This window comes from Ammodytes marinus, assembly GCF_949987685.1.
Source record: "Ammodytes marinus genome assembly, chromosome: 14".
In the NCBI taxonomy this organism is placed as follows: domain Eukaryota; kingdom Metazoa; phylum Chordata; class Actinopteri; order Uranoscopiformes; family Ammodytidae; genus Ammodytes; species Ammodytes marinus.
In genome coordinates this window covers 5,951,063-5,969,869 of record NC_137218.1, presented here as the reverse complement: position 1 = coordinate 5,969,869, position 18,807 = coordinate 5,951,063, and the positions used below count along the sequence as shown (strand labels likewise).

Genomic DNA, 18,807 nt, shown 5'->3' with positions numbered 1-18,807 from the left:
TCCATGGTGCACAAGGTCAACCAGGAAAACAAGAAAGGAAGCAGAAGGTAGGTGGTGGGATTTACAGAGGGCTCTGTGGGCCCCCCTCCCCAGGCTACCAAGGTTACCTTAGTGGTAAAAGGATGAGACAACCGTTCTAGTCATGACGAGTCAGTATATGAATCTGCTTTATTAGGGTCAAAGTGTTTTGTGACACCTACAAGTGATTCTAACTGACGTTGCCTCAGATCTGGTTCTTCAAAGTAGACATGGGCCCATGTCCGCTTGAAGTATCTCAGGTTACCATGGCAATGAGTGTCATTTCTTATCTGTTACAGTGAAGAAAAAGACAAGTCCAAGTGTTGCGAACTATAAGACGTGTACTGCTCGCAGTTTAAAGTGGCCTTCAAGCCATTTGAGCCACTTGGGGCTCAAAGTGTCCACCCCCTGAAGGGGTGAAGAAGATGACACGTCAAAAGGAAAAGCAGAGTCCAGGCAGCTAGAAAAGGGTGCACTGCCCAAGGTTTGGTCACATGAATAAGCAGGAATTACTTGCTGGCTAGGAAGGGTGCACTCTGGGAGGCACCTAGCTAAAAAGACAGATCTTTAATCTCAGACAGATCAGCTGAGCTCTCTCCAAGCGGGGCTCTATTAAGCATACCTGGTAAAGCATCAGTTTAAGATAAGAGGTTCTGAGTTCACAACCCTGCTCAATCTCAACCAGATCAGCTGAGCTCTCTTCAGAAAGGGGGGTGAGAGTGCTCGGGGGAGGATCTGGTGCATGAGAGGAGGCGGTGTGGGGTGAACTTACAGCAAGTATGTCTGTGACTGGTTAAACCTGAAGTTGGGCATGTTCTTCATGTGAATGGGAGAGAGCTCTGGTAAGACCAGGGCTTCTGTTTACAGACTGGCACTGCTTCGCTGCACAGCCTGAATAATGTTAGTTAGCTGCTGGTGGAGGAGAAGAATTCAACCAAGCACATCCCAGGCGGAGCTTGGTCTCTGCCTAGACGGCTGGTTAACATGGGCCACTAACTCTTCTAGTTTCTCCTCACAAGTACTAGCGTCATAGCTATTTAGGTGGCAAAATCCCTCAGAATAGAGGGGGATGAGATCAGCGACCACCCCCTGACGGGCTGTGTCGACTGACTCAATGGGAGCTTCCACTCCAAGCTCACATAGGTTATGGCTACTCATTTTGCTGGCCTAGCAGAGCAGCCCCTAGTGACTTATCACTTAACATGATGCAATCTGTCAAATTGAAAGGAAGAGCAGGTGAGAATTCAACCTGTAATGTGACTGTGGTCCTTATCACCCGAGGTGATAGAGCAGTTCAATACAATTTGACCGGATTCACAGGTGACCGGTTCACCATGTGATATAGCACTTAGCTCTTGCTACTTTATAAATGGCGAATCTGTTAAAACACTGACTATATAGCGCAGGCTTTCCCATGCGGCTTACAAGCTCAGATGTACACAACAGACATTCGACAGGTGACTAGCTGCACCTTGTGAGAATAGCGTTTAGCTCTTACTACTAAAAGTGGTGCATCTGTTTAAAAACTGACACAAATTGCACAGGACTTCACCCTGTGGCTTACAAGCTCAAATGTCAAACTACTCCTTTATACATACAGCTAATCCTTGTCAGGGTGGATAGTGAAGTATACTTGGTGAGTAGTTCTGTGTTTTGAAAGCAGTCTCAGTTCAATCAATCTCAAATAATCCCTGCTAACTACTAGCATCCACTGAGGCAATTCTCAAACTACAACTGTATATATGCTTGGCAGAATTTTTTAAGAATTAAATTAAATTTGGAAAAACATTTAAAGAATTATTTTCCCCAATTAATTAAATGTTATCTATTGGAGAACAAAAATTAAATTTGAACAAAAATAAATATACTCCTTTTCAAATCAATTTACCTTAATAGATCTGGAAATTTAAAACAAAATTAACTTTGAAAAAAAACCTTAAAATATTTTTTTTTTTTTTTAATTAATTGAATTCAATGAATCTAGAAAAGTTGAAAAACTGAATTTGGAATGAATACAATTATTCTACTTCAAATCAACTCTATTGCATAACTCCAAACCTAAAAACGAATGTAATTTGAAAAAAATAAAATCAATACATTTCTCAAAATGATTCAATTATTTTTGATCAGGATTATTGTGCATTAATATCACACTAATGCTGGTATCTGAAGGCCTCACAGGGGGCACCAAATGTTGGGAATTCATAAGGGGTAGATTTGGTCAAAGTCAAGAATATTATTAATTTCATGGAAATTATAATATTAAGAAAAATTGTTAATTAATGATCAATTAAATTAGTCCAGCTAATCAAATTACTTATTAATACCTACGGAGCACCACCCTTTGTAAAAGGGAACTTTGTATCAAATCAGAAAAACAGTCTCATAATGTTAAGGGGATTTATCTTGAAAATGTCAAAGTTGGTTACAATGTACATTTAAGATAATGAAGGAGTGAATATTCGAGCATAGACCTTATTTACCAGCCATTAGTGAAATACAAGACACAAATATCACAGACACTGCTTCTTAAAATCAAAATGTAAGGGTTTATTTACTTAGGCAAGTTGATTAAAACGATACACATAAGTCAATAACCATGAACTAATCTAATTTAAGAAAGCAGACATAGCACAAGCAATAATAAGAACAGTTTAGATTATAAAGCCATGTATTTCTATCTATGTGCAGGTGAGTGCACGTGTGTGTGTGTGTGTGTGTGTGTGTGTGTGTGTGTGTGTGTGTGTGTGTGTGTGTGTGTGTGTGTGTGTGTGTGTGTGTGTGTGTGTGTGTGTGTGTGTGTGTGTGTGTGTGTGTGTGTGACAGAGGAACGTCACTTTAGAATTTAGATGAAGTTAGATGGCAGACGCGAGAGTTTGACGTCACGCGAGAGTTTGAAGTGGCTTTTAAACCGCGGGTAGATCAATTGCTAATAGCAATGTGGACAACTTCTGAAAGTTGAATATTCTACCTTTAATCAGTAGGGGAAGTAGCATGCAAAGCATGTATGTAACCTACTGCTTTATTCAAACACATAATAATTATAAAGGATGATGCGAGGAGACTTTGGTTTTGTCTTCACGCAATCTTAACTTTAAAATTACAGAAACTCAACACTCATGTATTCATTAAGAATACTTGAGGGGGGAATCACGAGTGTCAGTGTGTTTGTGTGTGTGTGATGTGCGTAGTTAGAAATGAGAAGGAGAGAAAACAAAAGACAGTAGCCGCAGCTCCAGCGCGTAGTGAACTGTTTCCTCCAATCACACAGTGGCTGCAAATGCGCATTTGCGTATACTGAGTTGAATTGATAAAGAGGAAATAATTCACTGGCTTTAAGAGTGACAGCAACAACACATCAATACATTCCCGGTGAACGGGAGAAAAACACTGTGAGCGAAAAACACTTATGTAAAACATAAGTTAGTCAGAATTACTTTAAATCAGGAAATAATGAAATAGTGAGCTCGTCAGCTCTTACGTTTACTTCAAGTTAATGAACAACATAAAATAACTATCTTAGCCCAGACAATAGCCTCACGTGAATCGCTTGGTCCAGCGATGATTGGTTGAAGGCAGCTGGAGGAGATAGGAGGAGAAAAAGGCCGCTTGCCGGGCCTTGTGCGCTGATGGAGCGCGTCTTGTGGAAGACAGTGGTGTGGAACGAGCTCAGCTGATAAGGGCAGCGTGCCACACCATGCCAAGGGATGGAAGCAGGGGATCAGCAGCTCTTCTTGGCAATGGCGGGCTGTCTGCGGTCCGATGGGCAGCGTAGGAACGTAGGCAAGGAGGAGAGAGGAAGCGGAGAACTCCCTCGGCGTCGGGCCTTGCTCTCTGCTGGCGCTGCGTCTGGGGCAGCGTAGGAACGGCCCAGATGATAGGGCGGCTTCACTTCTCGGCGGGTCCGCTGGCTGGCTCCGGTCCGTAGAACGGGCAGTGCAGGCGTCTTGATGAAGGGATCCTGCGTCTTTGCTCGCGCCTTGCGCGTGTGGGGGTCCTGTTTTGAGGAGAGGCTGAGGTGGCTGCTTCAGCTCTGCGAAGAGGTTTTCTGTAGGAAAACTCTCTCGAATCCGGGAAAACAGAAGAAGATGTTCCAAGCAGTCCATCAATTCGTCCAGCGAGTATGAAGACTGAGACTTGGAGTTGCTTAACCCTAGGCCTCAGGCTTAAGCATGTTGTACCTTCTATCACGGCTGGAAGCCGGAGGCGAATGGCAAAGATGAGAGGATTGCATCCTGTATTAAAACAGTCCAAATGCATTCTCATCCAATCAGAAGTTAGTTTGTCTAATCAGCAAGCAGTGTTTACATTCAAACCAGCCAATAAGATGCTTTTCCTTCCTTAGGAAAAGACAGCTTTGAAGCTTGTGTCTCACAGTTGAGATAAGGTAGACACCGCAGGGTGCCTGGTTTCAACTTATAGTCACTTCAAACAGAGTTTCATCCTGTCCCAAAGGTCTGGTTGGATTAACCAACCTCCTAGAATGGACTATCCCATCTTAAATTAGTTTATGACCTCCACAGGGGTCTGGGATGGTTGACTCTACAGAGAAACTTATGTAAACATGCGTTAGACTTTAGTCTCTTGGAATGCACTGTGGCATCAGTCTTAACCCATTACAACATTTCAAATGAGACACTCTGTGTAGGCACAACACACTTTTTGTCAAAGTCAGTGAAAATCTCGTCTCGACCAATATTCCTGTCTATACGGTGTGCCCATGTACATAACCTAGGCTGTGTATTAACACCAGATTTGTTATTCGGGACACATACAGTACGGACAGGTAGCAAACTTTGACAACAAGCATTCTCCAGAATCACTGACTCCACCTTTAACTGCTTGGACTTTAATTTCACATGATCAATGTTGTTTTTTTTCTTCTTCTCCTCCACCTTATTCTGTTGCATGCTCTCATCGTCTCTGTGTGTGTGTCGCTGCTTTGTGTTTGCTGGGTGGAAAAAAAACAGCTTCCCATCCCCAGATACAAAAAGGTAAGTCGTCGAGATAAGCTTTAATCCCAAACCAGCTCCTATACTAATCAATTCTTAGTCTTATCCAACATTCACAGACCCAGTCTAGTCTACCCCAATACTAAACCATCCCCAACCACGTATATAGCAAACCTCTCCTTAGCCCCTTCTCATTATAACTGTAATGTGATTCCATTAATTTGCAAACAAAACAAAGTAATGTTTCATATGAATTAATGTCGTAATAACTGTTTCATTTTGTTTGGTTCCCATTCTTATCTGTTTGTGCAGTGCTGCGTATAGTAAATAATTACACACTATAGACCAGACAGCTAATTAAAAAAAGCAAACACTTTGTTAGGAAGGAGTGTGTGTGCAAAGCAATGTAGCGATTGACTTAACTGGACTCAAAAAGGTCAGGCCATTCACCGGTTAATTAAAAAAGTAAATTCCATCGTTATAATACTAGATGGTTTTGCACTTTGTGAGTCAATGTTGCTCAGGTAAGTATTTTGTAATTAGAAGATGTTGTAATTTCACTTATCCGGAACCAAACTCAATTTGTCCTGATTACTATTCCCAGAAAGCCCGTTAACAACAGCATGGAGTTATTACATCAAAACGTTGGTGTTACCTTATTGTAGGAGATGATTGCAGGATATCTGAACTATATGGGTTTTGAGCATACACTGCGATAATAAAATGAGGGATACCTGAACTAAAAATGGTTCACTTTACTTACATGGTGTTGATGGATACTTTTGTCCCTGGTTGTTAAACACAGTGGACACCGTTGGGCTACCGTCAGTTTTAAAAGTGTGCCATTGATTCTGGCACAATCTTAGAAATTAAGTGATCATCCCTGGACACATATTTGGTGGCTTTTCGAAAATCTTCTTAGACTCTTAGAAGAACTCTTTTTCTTTCTTTTATTTTTTCAAGTGAATTGCATTGTGGGTCTATGGTGTCCATCAATAGCATACTAAAATATCAATTGGGCTTTTCTTGAGCACATTATTTTTTCATATTCTTATTCTACAGTAGTTCAATAGAACGTTCTGTAATGAATGTTTATAGTCTGATTGTGGCAGGTCTAGAAAGAGGACCTTGCTTTGATCAGAAAAAAATATATATAGCCTCCATTATGTGTTTGTATAAACGTTACTGTATATCAATGCTCTGTTTGAATAGTTGGACGTTTGTCTTCCATTGAAGTGTATGTACCTATTGGAAATATGTCACTTTACCTCAATGTTATATGTTTGTCCATGAACATTTTAAATCCAAAAGAATGCCTGCAGCAGCATTGAAAAGGCACACAAGGCCCCTGCCAATAGCTGTTTAAATGCTACTTAAGATTCTCTCCCCGTCAATAAGAATCACGCATCAGCCTGTCTTGATACGTTACTTCGCCACAAACAGTTGACACATTATCAATGACATGACTGGCGTTTAAACCAATTTGTCCCGTTGTGACCCTGCGACACAACCCCCAACCTCCACTGCTCTCCTCCTTAAAGCCTCTCCATCATCAGTGTTGACATTTATTGGTGATGAATGGGTCTCATCTGTCGCCTGTACGTATTGCCTACTTCCATCACTCTGGGCTCAGCCTGAAGTATAGCCTTGACCTGAGCACCTTCACTCATCCCCAGGTGGCCCCCCCCCCGATGCTTTAAAGGAATAGTTCAACATTTTTACAGGAAGTTTTAGTTTTTGGCCTCACTCTCCGGCTCAAGAAAAGGCAACAGAAACCGTTCCTGTAACTGTGCATGCATTTTTGAAATAGAAATGGGCATAGGTCACTCATCCATTTTAGCTTAGCTCAAACACTGGTAGTCAAGAGGGGCAAGAATCAAGTACATACTGGAAGGAGTATATATTTTGAACTGCTCCCCTTGACTACCAGTGTATCTTTTAAGCTAAGCTAACCTGGATGAGCGACCTTTCTTTATAAAAAATGCACACACAGTTGCAGGAATGGTTTCTGTTGCCTTTTCTTGAGCTAGAGAGTGGGGCAAAAGGCTTCAAATTCAAAATGTTGAACTGTTCCTTTAACCCTTTCTGTAACAAGACTGTGAGTGGGTTGGGTTCCCTTTTGGATGAGATCAACAGCTCCATTTCATCCATTCCATTATATCTGTTGCTACTATACTGGTGATTGATGCTACCTTCACCTGCATGCTGCCAGGCCAGTCAGATATGCTAATGAAGACATATGACCTGGGTGATGAAGAAGGCTGATAGCACTGTAGAATATAAACATCCATGTGAGGGGGCATATGGCTTAGATGAAAATGAACAGTTATTTTTATATATAAGTAAGATGACATGTTATGGATTTGTGTTCAGAAATTGTGCTATGGAAAGACCAAAGGCAGCACAACAATAGAACAAAAGCAACACTGAGATGTAAGGACGTTGATAAGTTGATAAGTCTTGAGCTATGTACTGACTAAATATTTCTCAAACATAATGACGAGTATATGAAAATCATGTACAAAAAAATCATTTTGGGGTCTATAATATGGATTTAATTCAATTTGGTGTGTAATACGGTAGATATAGTCCGATGCTGCATGCATGCTTTTTGCAGTATTTGTATTTTCAGTGTCCATAATATCCTTATGTTAGGATTTTTTTAATGTATTTTCAGTTAAACTAAGGCTCCAAACTCAACATGAGTACAGATGCAAAGCTCCGATTACCCCGCTCACTTCCTCTGAAAGATGTCAAGGAAGCTCATAATTCCCCAAACATGTAGAACCTCAACTCCATTTCACAGCATTTCAAGGCTCATTCAAGTTATTCAAGGGTTTGCTTAGGAATGAAAATGTGTAATGATACACTTATACATGTACCCATCTGCCTTTCGATGTGGTCATTTTTCCTCCAGTTATTATGATCAACAGAGTATTCACAGTGTGCTGGTGCAATCAGCGGCATGACACAGCTGTACACTCATCCCATGTTGACCTTACATAATGGGCCTGGGTCTTAAATGATGATAGCTCAGGTGTTTGTTCTGAAGGCAACAATAGAGTTAGATGAAGATGGCGCATTAACCTCTCCAATCAACCCCCTCATTGTGCCGTCTCAATTTGTATGTAAAACACAAGTCAAGAAGTATATGACGGAGAGGGAAAAATACACATTTCAACACTCAGAGGAGCATATAGTAGCAGACAAGAGCTGCAGCTAGGAGTTAACTTACAATTCTAGTAGATGTCAAGCTTTTGAGTAGAAATGTCTACCTTTTACACATTAGAAAAAACGCGGTTAAATTTGTTTGTATTGCAGATCAAGAATGTTATTTATAGGTGTGTGTGTGTGTGTGTGTGTGTGTGTGTGTGTGTGTGTGTGTGTGTGTGTGTGTGTGTGTGTGTGTGTGTGTGTGTGTGTGTGTGTGTGTGTGTGTGTAAAACACAGTCGAAAAGCATGGCGAAAAGATTAAAAAATTAAGATGAGCCAATAGTAGCAGACAGTGAAAATCAATGAACAAGGAGCTGCGGGCAAAGTTACAAATCTGGTTGGTGTCAAGATTTTGAGCATTTCAGATCAAGCGTGTTTTACTGTAAAGAGCCAAATATTACCTGTTTAGTTCCCCCACCCGAGCTGCTGCTTGGATAAAAGACGATAAAATAAGAAACGAAATTGAGGAGAAGGGGTCACGGCTGGCGCAGAGATTGGGGTCGCAAAGTGAATGTTGACTGTGTTGAATTGCCTTATATTCAAGGCATTGTAAACAAGAGATTTCCCCTGCCTCTCAGCTATGCCTTGAATTTGAACTTTACACTCGCAAGCGTGGCAGCAGGGTTCAAAATATGAGCATATTTGACTATATGATATATGATTTGTATATGAAATACAAATGGAATAACCTCAAACTTGTTGTGGGCATGGGGTAAACTCCTGAAGTCCTTGGGTGAGTTTTCATACTGTGCTACAAAATGAAATGCTTCACCTCAATGACAGACAGAATGGCAACCCTTGAAACTTGTAGACAAATAAATTCCCAACAGCTCAGTTCAACTGTCTGGCAACTCTCTGCAACTTGGTACAACAAGTTTGACTTGAATTGGCTTGTTTTGTGTGTGTGTGTGTGTGTGTGTGTGTGTGTGTGTGTGTGTGTGTGTGTGTGTGTGTGTGTGTGTGTGTGTGTGTGTGTGTGTGTGTGTGTGTGTGTGTGTGTGTGTGTGTGTGTGTGTGTGTGTGTGTGTGTGGTGTGTGTGTGTGTGTGTGTGTGTAGTGTGACTGCGAATTCAGTGGGCTCATTTGTCCAATTTGGACGAGTCAAAAAATATGGGTATTTTTCAATCATTCACACAATATAAGACGGGAAGACAGATACCAAAGAAAGTTAGTTTTGTCTCACTAGCTGGATTCTCAACCAAATATTTGTATGCAGTGTAGCGACAGCCAACTAGCTTTGTGTGGTCTGCAATCTGTAAAACATTTAGATAAACTCTTGCTGGCAAGGACAATGGTATTAATGAGCAGCGAGGAGCAGGCGGACAGTTAGTAGTGGCCTTGTTGGCCCCGGGTCTCGCCTCTCAGGGTTGCCTAACTTATTAATGGTTTGTTGTGTTCAGCCAGAGAGAAAACTTCACCTTCAGACATAACTCGGGGCCAAACTTTTTGAAAAAAAATACTCCTACGTCTAAGTTTTTCAGGTTGAAAAAAAGTTTTGAATATTTTTAAAACAAGGAATACTCTGGATTTTACCTCGGAGTCCCATATGATCATCAGACAATTTGCCTATAAATGTGTGCATCATGGTAAGGGTGGATCGTCAAAAAGCTTTACAACATGAAACCTAAAGCATCAGCCAGATGCACAGTCCCCCATCTACTCTCTCATTTATTAAATGTTGTACGTGTTTAGTATAACAAGATCACATTAAGGATCCAGACTTTAAAAGGGTCATTGCCATTATTCCACAAGAAAACAAAATACACAATGTATGACCTCATAATCTCAGAATATCCAATTTCTATTTTTATTTAAATGTATTATTAATTTTTTTTTTTTTTTTACCAACAATGGCCATTATACGCCATCTTATTATTTGCTTTAAGATAGCAAGAATTTATTTTAAAAAGACATCAAGTATGTGTTACTTATAGTAGGTAGGATTATGCATTAGTTTTTCTGGCCTCAATTTACTCTCTTACATAATCTTTTAATCTGTAAATTCAGACCATTAGCGAGGATGTGATGCTTCCTGTTGGGTTAGCAGCGGAGTACATCAGCTCTGAGAGTGAAGTGTTTCCCTAAATAAATTTTAATCACACTCTTCACTGTATTTATATATTGTTGATACATATGTCTTAAGGCATATCAAAACATTAACCTAATGCAGGCTATACAGTACGTATCATCAACATTAAAAAAACAGGTGTTGTTGGGTTTCTTAATAAAAATATTGCCATTCAGTTTTGATTGTGATTTTGATGATGATGTCGCCACACCCTGGAGAAGGCTCAAGCAGACACGCGTTGGTGCACTTTTAACGTGTCTTTGCCCAATGAATTAAAAGCCTTTTTATATTTTTGAAAACTAAAAAACAACTTTGAGTGCCTGGACTTGATTCGTTTAAGACATTTTCCTCCATCAACATCATACAAGCAGCTGTTGTTCCAAAACACCACCATATTTCTCTCTCTCTCTCATATTCAATAACACTCATTCGAATCTGCTAACAATTTTGCACAGATGACAGTCATGGATGGGTGAAAGTAAAAAAAATTTAAATCAAAGTAAAATCTAAGACTCATGATATTCTTTAAAAAAACAATACATTTATTTCTCTTGAAGTAATAATCAACCGTTTATATATATATATATATATATATATATATATATATACAGTATATATATATATATATATATATATATATATATATATATATATATATATATATATATATATATATATATATATATATATATATATATATATATAAAACTGTCTCTGTGACATTACCTAATAAATCAATAAAGACAAAAAGAAAGTACTACAGACAGAGGACTAACTTCATCCAACATTCTCCATGTGGTATCAAAATGGTGGACATGTTTTTTGAGATTTAGCTGAAGAAACCGGGGTCACTATAATTCAGTTTTTTTGCATACTATACTATCTACAGCAGCGGCATTAGTGTTGTTGCCTTTTATAGAGCCACAGTGGAGTGTGTCATTTGGCTGCCAGTAATTCCTGCTGAGTGCTGGGCTGTGAGCCGAGCTGCTCTATTAAGTCTGATAATTGTGGGAGTATAGACGTCGGATTTGTTTTGTTATTCCCGTTTTTTGGTCCAATACAAGAGAGACGGGAAACAATTCAAACAATGGGGAATATACTCTAGACTTTTTATATAGAGAGAGAAAATCCGTGGGGTGAGGAGTTGCTTTAAAAATCATCGGGCCAGTCAGGGCCCATGTTCAGACGTTTTAACGTTCGTCCCTGCTAGCTTCTGATAGGTTCATGTTGATTTCAATCTAGCCTTCAGTCAGTTTGGGCCCTCCCCACTTTCACGTCTGTTGAGGCTGGATTGACAACTACATGGACCAATCAGAAACTACCTTCCACCATAAGGTTAGAACGTTGGGTCTGAACATAGGCCTTTATTAGCCCGATAATTTTTCGATTTGTCTCCTCCCCACGGATATTGGAGAAAGTCCAGACTGATCTACGGGAGAGAAATGAATGTGAAACGTACGCGATATCAGGCTGGTCTCACCGGGTTAGTGATAAGGTGCATCTCATATCCCTGTGTCTGTTGTGATGTTGATGCCCCTAAGAATGAGGACTGGATATTTTACACCAGTGTTGAGCAATCACACAGGGAAAAAATCAATTGTCGGAGAGGCACTGATAACATTTTCTCACTGATGTTAGCCTCGGTATAGACTACAATGCGATTCAGCTATGCAATCAATCTACTTCTCCGTCCTCAACTCTGAAGTTATATTAAAATGCTGCAGGGAGGAGGATGAGAATGATTCCCAACTACTTGCTGTTTTATTGTCAAACTTCCAGGGAGTTGTTGATATCTTATTTCAAGCTGAAATTAAACCGTGTTTCTTAAATGCAGCGGCTATCTTGCCCGGCTGTGTTGTGTTGAACATGGATTAAATTTACGGGAACAGAGAATAGCACTGCACTCTTAAGCAATATTATTAAAAACTGTCTTTCCAGTGGAGATAACGTTACAAAGACTTCTCCTTTGCGGATACATTTTAAATTAAAAAGTTTAAAGTTCTCAGTGAAACTACAATATAAACTTAAATGATAAATCAACATGTTCAAAACTTTAAAAAGGAGAAGTAAGTGATGTGGTTCTTTTAGCTAACTTCCTTTCAGTGACTGCAGTTAGCAGTCCCCTCCCTCGTCCCTACGTCACCACCACATGAACACACAGCCGTCTTCATCAGATAGTGCCGCGATGGAGAGCAGTGAGTCATCGTTCACCGGCACAGAGACCCGCCTCTGTATAGCGCTCTGTCTCCTGATTGGATAAAACTAGCGGGATACTCAAAATTTTATCAGGCCATTACTGCAAAGCTGAATGACTGGGAGACTTGTATTATGAACTGTGCCTACTGTTTAAGTGATTGCTGTATGAATATAGAGTGATTTTACACTTTTATTTACAACAAAATATCACTTACTTCTCCTTTAAATATAGAGTTTGTTTTTCTCATTTGTTTTGAGGGAAGCTTTGAGACAAACTTTCTTTATCAGAGCTTGGTTCTGTTGTCTGACTTCTGCTTGTAACAAATGTTTCAGAAGATAAAGATAAGATTGCATCAAACACGTCTGGCCAATCTCTACCATCACTCTCTTTGATTTATGAAGTTTGGCTTCACCAAAAAGCTCTGCACGTTTTTGAAACAATTCTTACTTTCAAGTATTGCCCACTGTTAATAAGTCCAGACATACTCTTGCTTTGAGTCAAAAAGAAGGTCTTTCACTGACGCTACGCACATATTATTACATATTATTTCACATATTAAGTGTTGTTTTTTTAGTTTCTGGTTGTATATATCATTGGATTCTACATAATACATGTACATATTTACACAGTGGCATATGCTCCAACATTCACACTCACAATTACAGTCCACCCACCCACCGGCTCGTCTATATGCTAGATACAGCGTCTGTTATCGTGTCACACAATATGTTTTGTTTCTGTCGACTGAATAAACCTGCGATAGAAGAAGAGAAAGTCAGTGTTACAAACTGGAGGAGTGTGTCCGTTTATGAGACAAGGAGGGTATGACAGTGGGCTCCTAATCGTTTGTCTGTCAACAACAATATTTTCCAGAATTAAATAAAAAAAAACATACTTTTTCCTGTTGTCAACATGAGATAATTTGTTGTTTTTCACTTTTTTTCATTGGTATAAATAGATTTTTGCAGAATTGGTCGGACAAAACAAAGTATTTGGGGCACACACAGTACGGACAGGAGAAGATATATCCACTGATTTTAACCAAGAGTGATTTTTGTCAATTTTCTGTCAATTCTCCAGAATCACTGACTACACCTTTAACTGAATAGTCACGACACCACATTATTATATTATATTATATTATATTATATTATATTATATTATATTATATTATATTATATTATATTATATTATATTATATTATATTATATTTAGGGCTGTCAAACGATTAATATTTTTAATCAGATTAATCACAGGATTCTGTGGATTAATCACGATTAATCACGATTAATTTTACCATTCGAAATATGCCCGAAAATTTTTAATTTTCTCTGTATATTGTTGTATGAACGGAAAGATAAAGGACAGAAGGTGGATATGTACATTTAAAATTAGAATTTTTATTAATTGAAAATTCAAATGATGGTTTTAATACTGAAAATAAATTTAAATCAAACTAAAATATATACCTACCACACCATAATTCAATTGGTCTGTCTCTTTACTATGTCTTTGGGCAAATATAGGCTATATAATGGCATTTATTTGGTGAATCTATAGGTTGTGCATTCTTGAATACAACTTGATTACAGTCCGCGGTGTGTGTGTGTGTGTGTGTGTGTGTGTGTACGTGTTCGCGCGTCCTAGGGGACTGTTCATTTGTGCCAGGAAGCCAACGTTATGTTGATGTCTACTCACACACACCTCTGAAAACTGCAGACGTTTGTGTCCTCGCGGGCTCTGAACAGAGCAGACTATGTTTCTCCTCCTGTTGCTCCCGACATCAACTGTCACCCGCGGCAGTTGATTTTATATACTATCTATGCCTCCGACACAGACGTGACTGTTAGCAGTTTAAAACACGGCATGGGCTAGCGTGCTGTGATGTTTGGCTGCGCGCAGCTACTGATCCTGGGTCAGCCGCAACGTTTGAGTGGCTGTAGTACAGCGCCGGTGGGATGTACGGAGCGGATCATTCTGCACATGCGTTAATTGCGATTAAAAAAATTAACGCATTAATTCCAGAAATTAATCACCCTGCGTTAACGCGATAATTTTGACAGCTCTAATTATATTATATTATAGGGTCAAGGAAAAGCCAACTAACTCATGAGTGCTTCCTTTGCTTTATTGAATTTTTTTTTAATTGATTAATTGATTAATTAATTGATTCCTAGCTGAAGTTTGTTGCAATATTTTCTCTGTGATTCTCCCTCTGAAAAGCCTTTAGATCCCTTCACTGTTCTTACTGCTCGGTGGAAACCCACACAGTGTGTTTGTGTTTGGTGGTTGAATGCGTGACCTTTTCTCCCTGTCCCCTCCATGAGTCGCATTGATTTGCTTTTCAAAAGAAATGAAAAAAATAATATATATATATATATATATATTCTATTCAGTCGGTTCCCCTATTCACTTTCCCATGGTGATGTGGTCTCTCCTAGATTGTGGTACTGTACTGTATGTCCTAATATGTTCAGTAAAACAAAGATTTTATATAATAATTTGGAGAAGAAATAACAAGTAGAATGTAAAGTGCATCTTAATAGTTCAAGGAATGAAGATACTTGTCCACACATCCACACAAACACTATGCCACTTTGCACACAGTAGTATATATTTAAGCAATAGCTCACGACAGGCTGTGCGCGTTGTTCGGCCCGACGTGAAGCATGATATGGAACTCTTAATCTGCAAACTGATTGGAACGCAGTTATATATACGCCCATTATACAACTGTTAGGAACCAATCAGATTGCTTGATTTAAGCCACCCATTTTATAATCTAATGTATATGCTGTCTCTAAATTATTTGTATACGTTATTTTATTACATTTTTAGGATCACATGTTGTATGTTTATGTATTTTATTTTGTAAAGACAGACAGTACATTTTTCTGAATTTGAATCTAAACGCACTGTCGAGACCCAGATGCAACTATCAGGCCTTGTTCAGAGGATCTGAGGGGCCTGGCAGAGGTATAAGGTATCAGTATAGTTCACCAGTGGGGTACACCTCTAGAGACCGGTCAAAGCATTACAGTTGAGGAGGAGGATTCACAATTGAATTCTAAATTTAATCTGACGCCGATGTAGTGACATAAGAACCGGGGTGATGTGTGAGTGATTCCAGCTCTTAGTGGGTTATCGCGCTGCAGAGTTTTAGAGACAGAGTGAGAGGTAACAGCGTCTCCATTTAGGCAGGTTTAAAGGGCAATGCACTTATCCAAACAGGAGGACACAAAGGCCTTTATAACCATTTAGTACTGCTGCCAAGATAACAGTGGGTGTATTTTGGAAAAAAGATTTCAGTTGGGAGTAGAGGGACTGAATAACTGACTTAACAAAATAAAATAAAAATTGAATATGAGATATAAGAAAATATATTCTCTCCAGATGTTCCCAGACATTGTAATGTTTGTAGTGACCCCCTGACCTATTAATATGTTGCATAATAATAATAATAATAACTACTGTCAGAATGTGTTATCTTGATGATCCATGAATGTCTGTTTATTTCCCAGGGGCTCAAGCCGATGGACCACAACGGGCTTTCCGACCCCTATGTCAAGCTGCATCTACTGCCAGGAGCCAGCAAGGTGAGCATTGTGATAATTCATAATTAATAATTCATATCTAATGGATGTTTTGTTTTTTTACTTTCCACAACTGCAATTTATTTATTTTTTATCATTGCGGTTCTGCACTTGTCCTCCATTAAAAACATTGTCGGTACAGTACTGACTCGTCCTTGGATCAATACATTAAGTTTGCCTCAGGCTGTCTAGCGTAGGTTTAGCATAAAGACTAGAAGCCGGTGGAAAATAGCTTTTTGATTTTTGATTGGTCAACAAACTTTCCTGACCTCTTGAGTTTTCATAAATATATGTTGACTACATGTTGCACCACCTCTAATGGTTTCCTAAGGGTCTGTAAGTATAGACCCACATGAGGAAAAAAGGCTAATTATGATGCATTTCATGATTCACCAGAGTGACTGTGTCTGTTTCATCAATGTAAACACCATTAACAGACCGGCCTAATGTGCCCATTAAAGATGTGCCTCACTCGTGAAGGCCCAGCTACTTGTTGTCATGCTGTGAGCCAATCTTCTCAATGCCGTGAGTGGACGCACTTGAAGAGAAATAACATTATGATCTGTCTTATATGAGAGCCATTAAAAGCCCTTAAAGGTTGGGCCCCAATTACTGTTGTTCCACCAATATGACCCCAAAATGCACATATCTCAATTAAAGGGGGAGATGTATCTTGTGAATGAATGTATGAATGAATGGTTTATTTCCGTGTCCGGCCGCTTCTTCACTGCCCATCCTCATGGAATAATTCAGACAAGTTTTTTTTAGAGTAAACATTAATGCTGAAACTAAACAGAAACATACAAGAGATATAAAATGGTACAAAAATTAAATAAATTCAACACAAAACAAGGTAAATACTAGAATAGTACACATGTGGAGTTAAAGGCCTACTTCACCGGTTTGAATATGAAGGTGTATTGAATTGTGAGATCCTATGTAGTATAAATGTGCGAAAAAAATTGAAATCGGTTCATCCTAGCCTGAGAAAAGGCAGAAAGAGTGTTTTTTTTAACCCTATATTTCTCTTTCTCGTGACATCACAGAAAGAGAAATATAGGGTTAAAAAAAAAACTTACTTTGTAAATATTACTGTGATGTCTTTTACTGTGACATCACAGTAATATTTACAAAGTACGTTTTCTACATAGGATCTCAGAATTCAATACACCTTCATATTCAAACCGGTGAAGTAGGCCTTTAACATTGGCAGACCAGGATAAATGTAGCTACAAGTAGTATAAACAAGTTAAACAAATATTTTAAGTATTCCATCTCAGTAATACTAATTCAACATATAAAAATCAATCACTGACTCACAATGATACAATTACTTATTTAATTACTAGTCCTTGAAGTTGATTTAATCCTTTCATTAAAAGTTGGCAAATTGAACACAGATCTTGGGAATGAGTGTATTCAACAAAAGCAGATTAATTAAAGCTAACGCTGTGGACTTTATACAACTACCTGACTCACATCTACCTTTCTACACACGCCTTTTCAAACTCATTTCACTTTGTTCCTTTGAAATCCAGCTTTGACTTTGTATCACGGCTAGTTACGCCTGGCAGATATGTAAATTGGGGATTTTTTTTTAACCATGTAGCCTTGTGCTTTGCTCATTTGAAATTATGTATAATGCACCTTTGGTCAGTTTTTAAACTTGACCAGATATTGATCTTCTGAGAAAATTCAAGGCTAATAACACCATGCCCAACAAACAGTGTCTGTCTGATGTATATTTAAAAGTGAAGTCCAAAAGTACGAAGCCCAATGATTGGGCTGCAATAACAATGTCGGAGCATGTTTAATGTTGGAGTTTGGCAATGTGTCGAGACCATTTTTAATACACTGCAGTGTTTCCCGTAGAATTGAGACAAAGCAGCGGCCAGCAGGGCATTTACGTGTGCAAGGTTGTTTTGAAAATTCGCTATTTGATTTGTGTGTGTATATTTGCCAATGGGTCTTGAGGCCTAAGTACAAAATACATGTTGCACACAGGTAAACAGGTAACAAGGTCTGTCTAGTTCACATAGAGATTTTCCCAGTTCTTCAATGCATAGCCAAAAATATAGCTTTAACAAATTACAAGCATGTACAGTAAATTTGATATAGTTTAATACTCACTCCTAATGGTCTGCCTTCCCCCGCACACACACACACACACACACACACACACACACACACACACACACACCAGTTCAAACCTCATCTAATTTTTTTAAATCAAGCTCCAGAATTGCTTTTCTCCATTGTTGACATGTCCATCCCTCTGGTAGTTTAAATATTTATGGGGACATAATTAGGTTAGCACAATTAAAAGTTCCCCTAACTTAACAGTTTATGTGTTTTGTGTGAATTGATGTGACTATAATATGCCTTACTTACACTTGTGTGACTAGCCTTTTAAAAGTTAAAAGTTGGGTGCTCTCATCAGCTGTGTACCTTTGAGTTGTAGGTGTGTTCATTGGTTTAAATATGAAGAGGCGTCCACAGTGCCCTCTGGAGCTAAAACACAACTCTCTCTGCACTGCACGGCTGCTCTCATCCTTTCACTTTACTCACAAAAATCAATATATCGATCGATCACCCTTTCAGCAGGGCGCAACATTCAGCAATGGGGGCAGCCCTGTTGTTAAATGGATATGGGGAAAAAACTGCTGCTTATACAACTGGGTAGATTAATAGTGTAGTACTGTATCATATCACTTTCGCATACCTTTAATGCGTCTACCACTAACTATAAGTCTTGAATAAAAACAG

The 18,807-nt window shown here is 39.0% G+C and overlaps 1 protein-coding gene across 1 annotated transcript in view; it reads left to right on the top strand.

The window, feature by feature from the left end:
- Positions 1-18,807, top strand: part of doc2b (double C2-like domains, beta) — a gene marked incomplete at its 3' end in the record, with an annotated part of 147,436 nt that overhangs the window by 91,000 nt on the left and 37,629 nt on the right. Inside the window, exons 3-4 of the mRNA XM_080041547.1 lie at positions 4,989-5,012; positions 15,970-16,044. Coding sequence (XP_079897673.1) covers positions 4,989-5,012; positions 15,970-16,044 — 99 coding nt within the window. The remainder of the gene's footprint in view (positions 1-4,988; positions 5,013-15,969; positions 16,045-18,807) is intronic.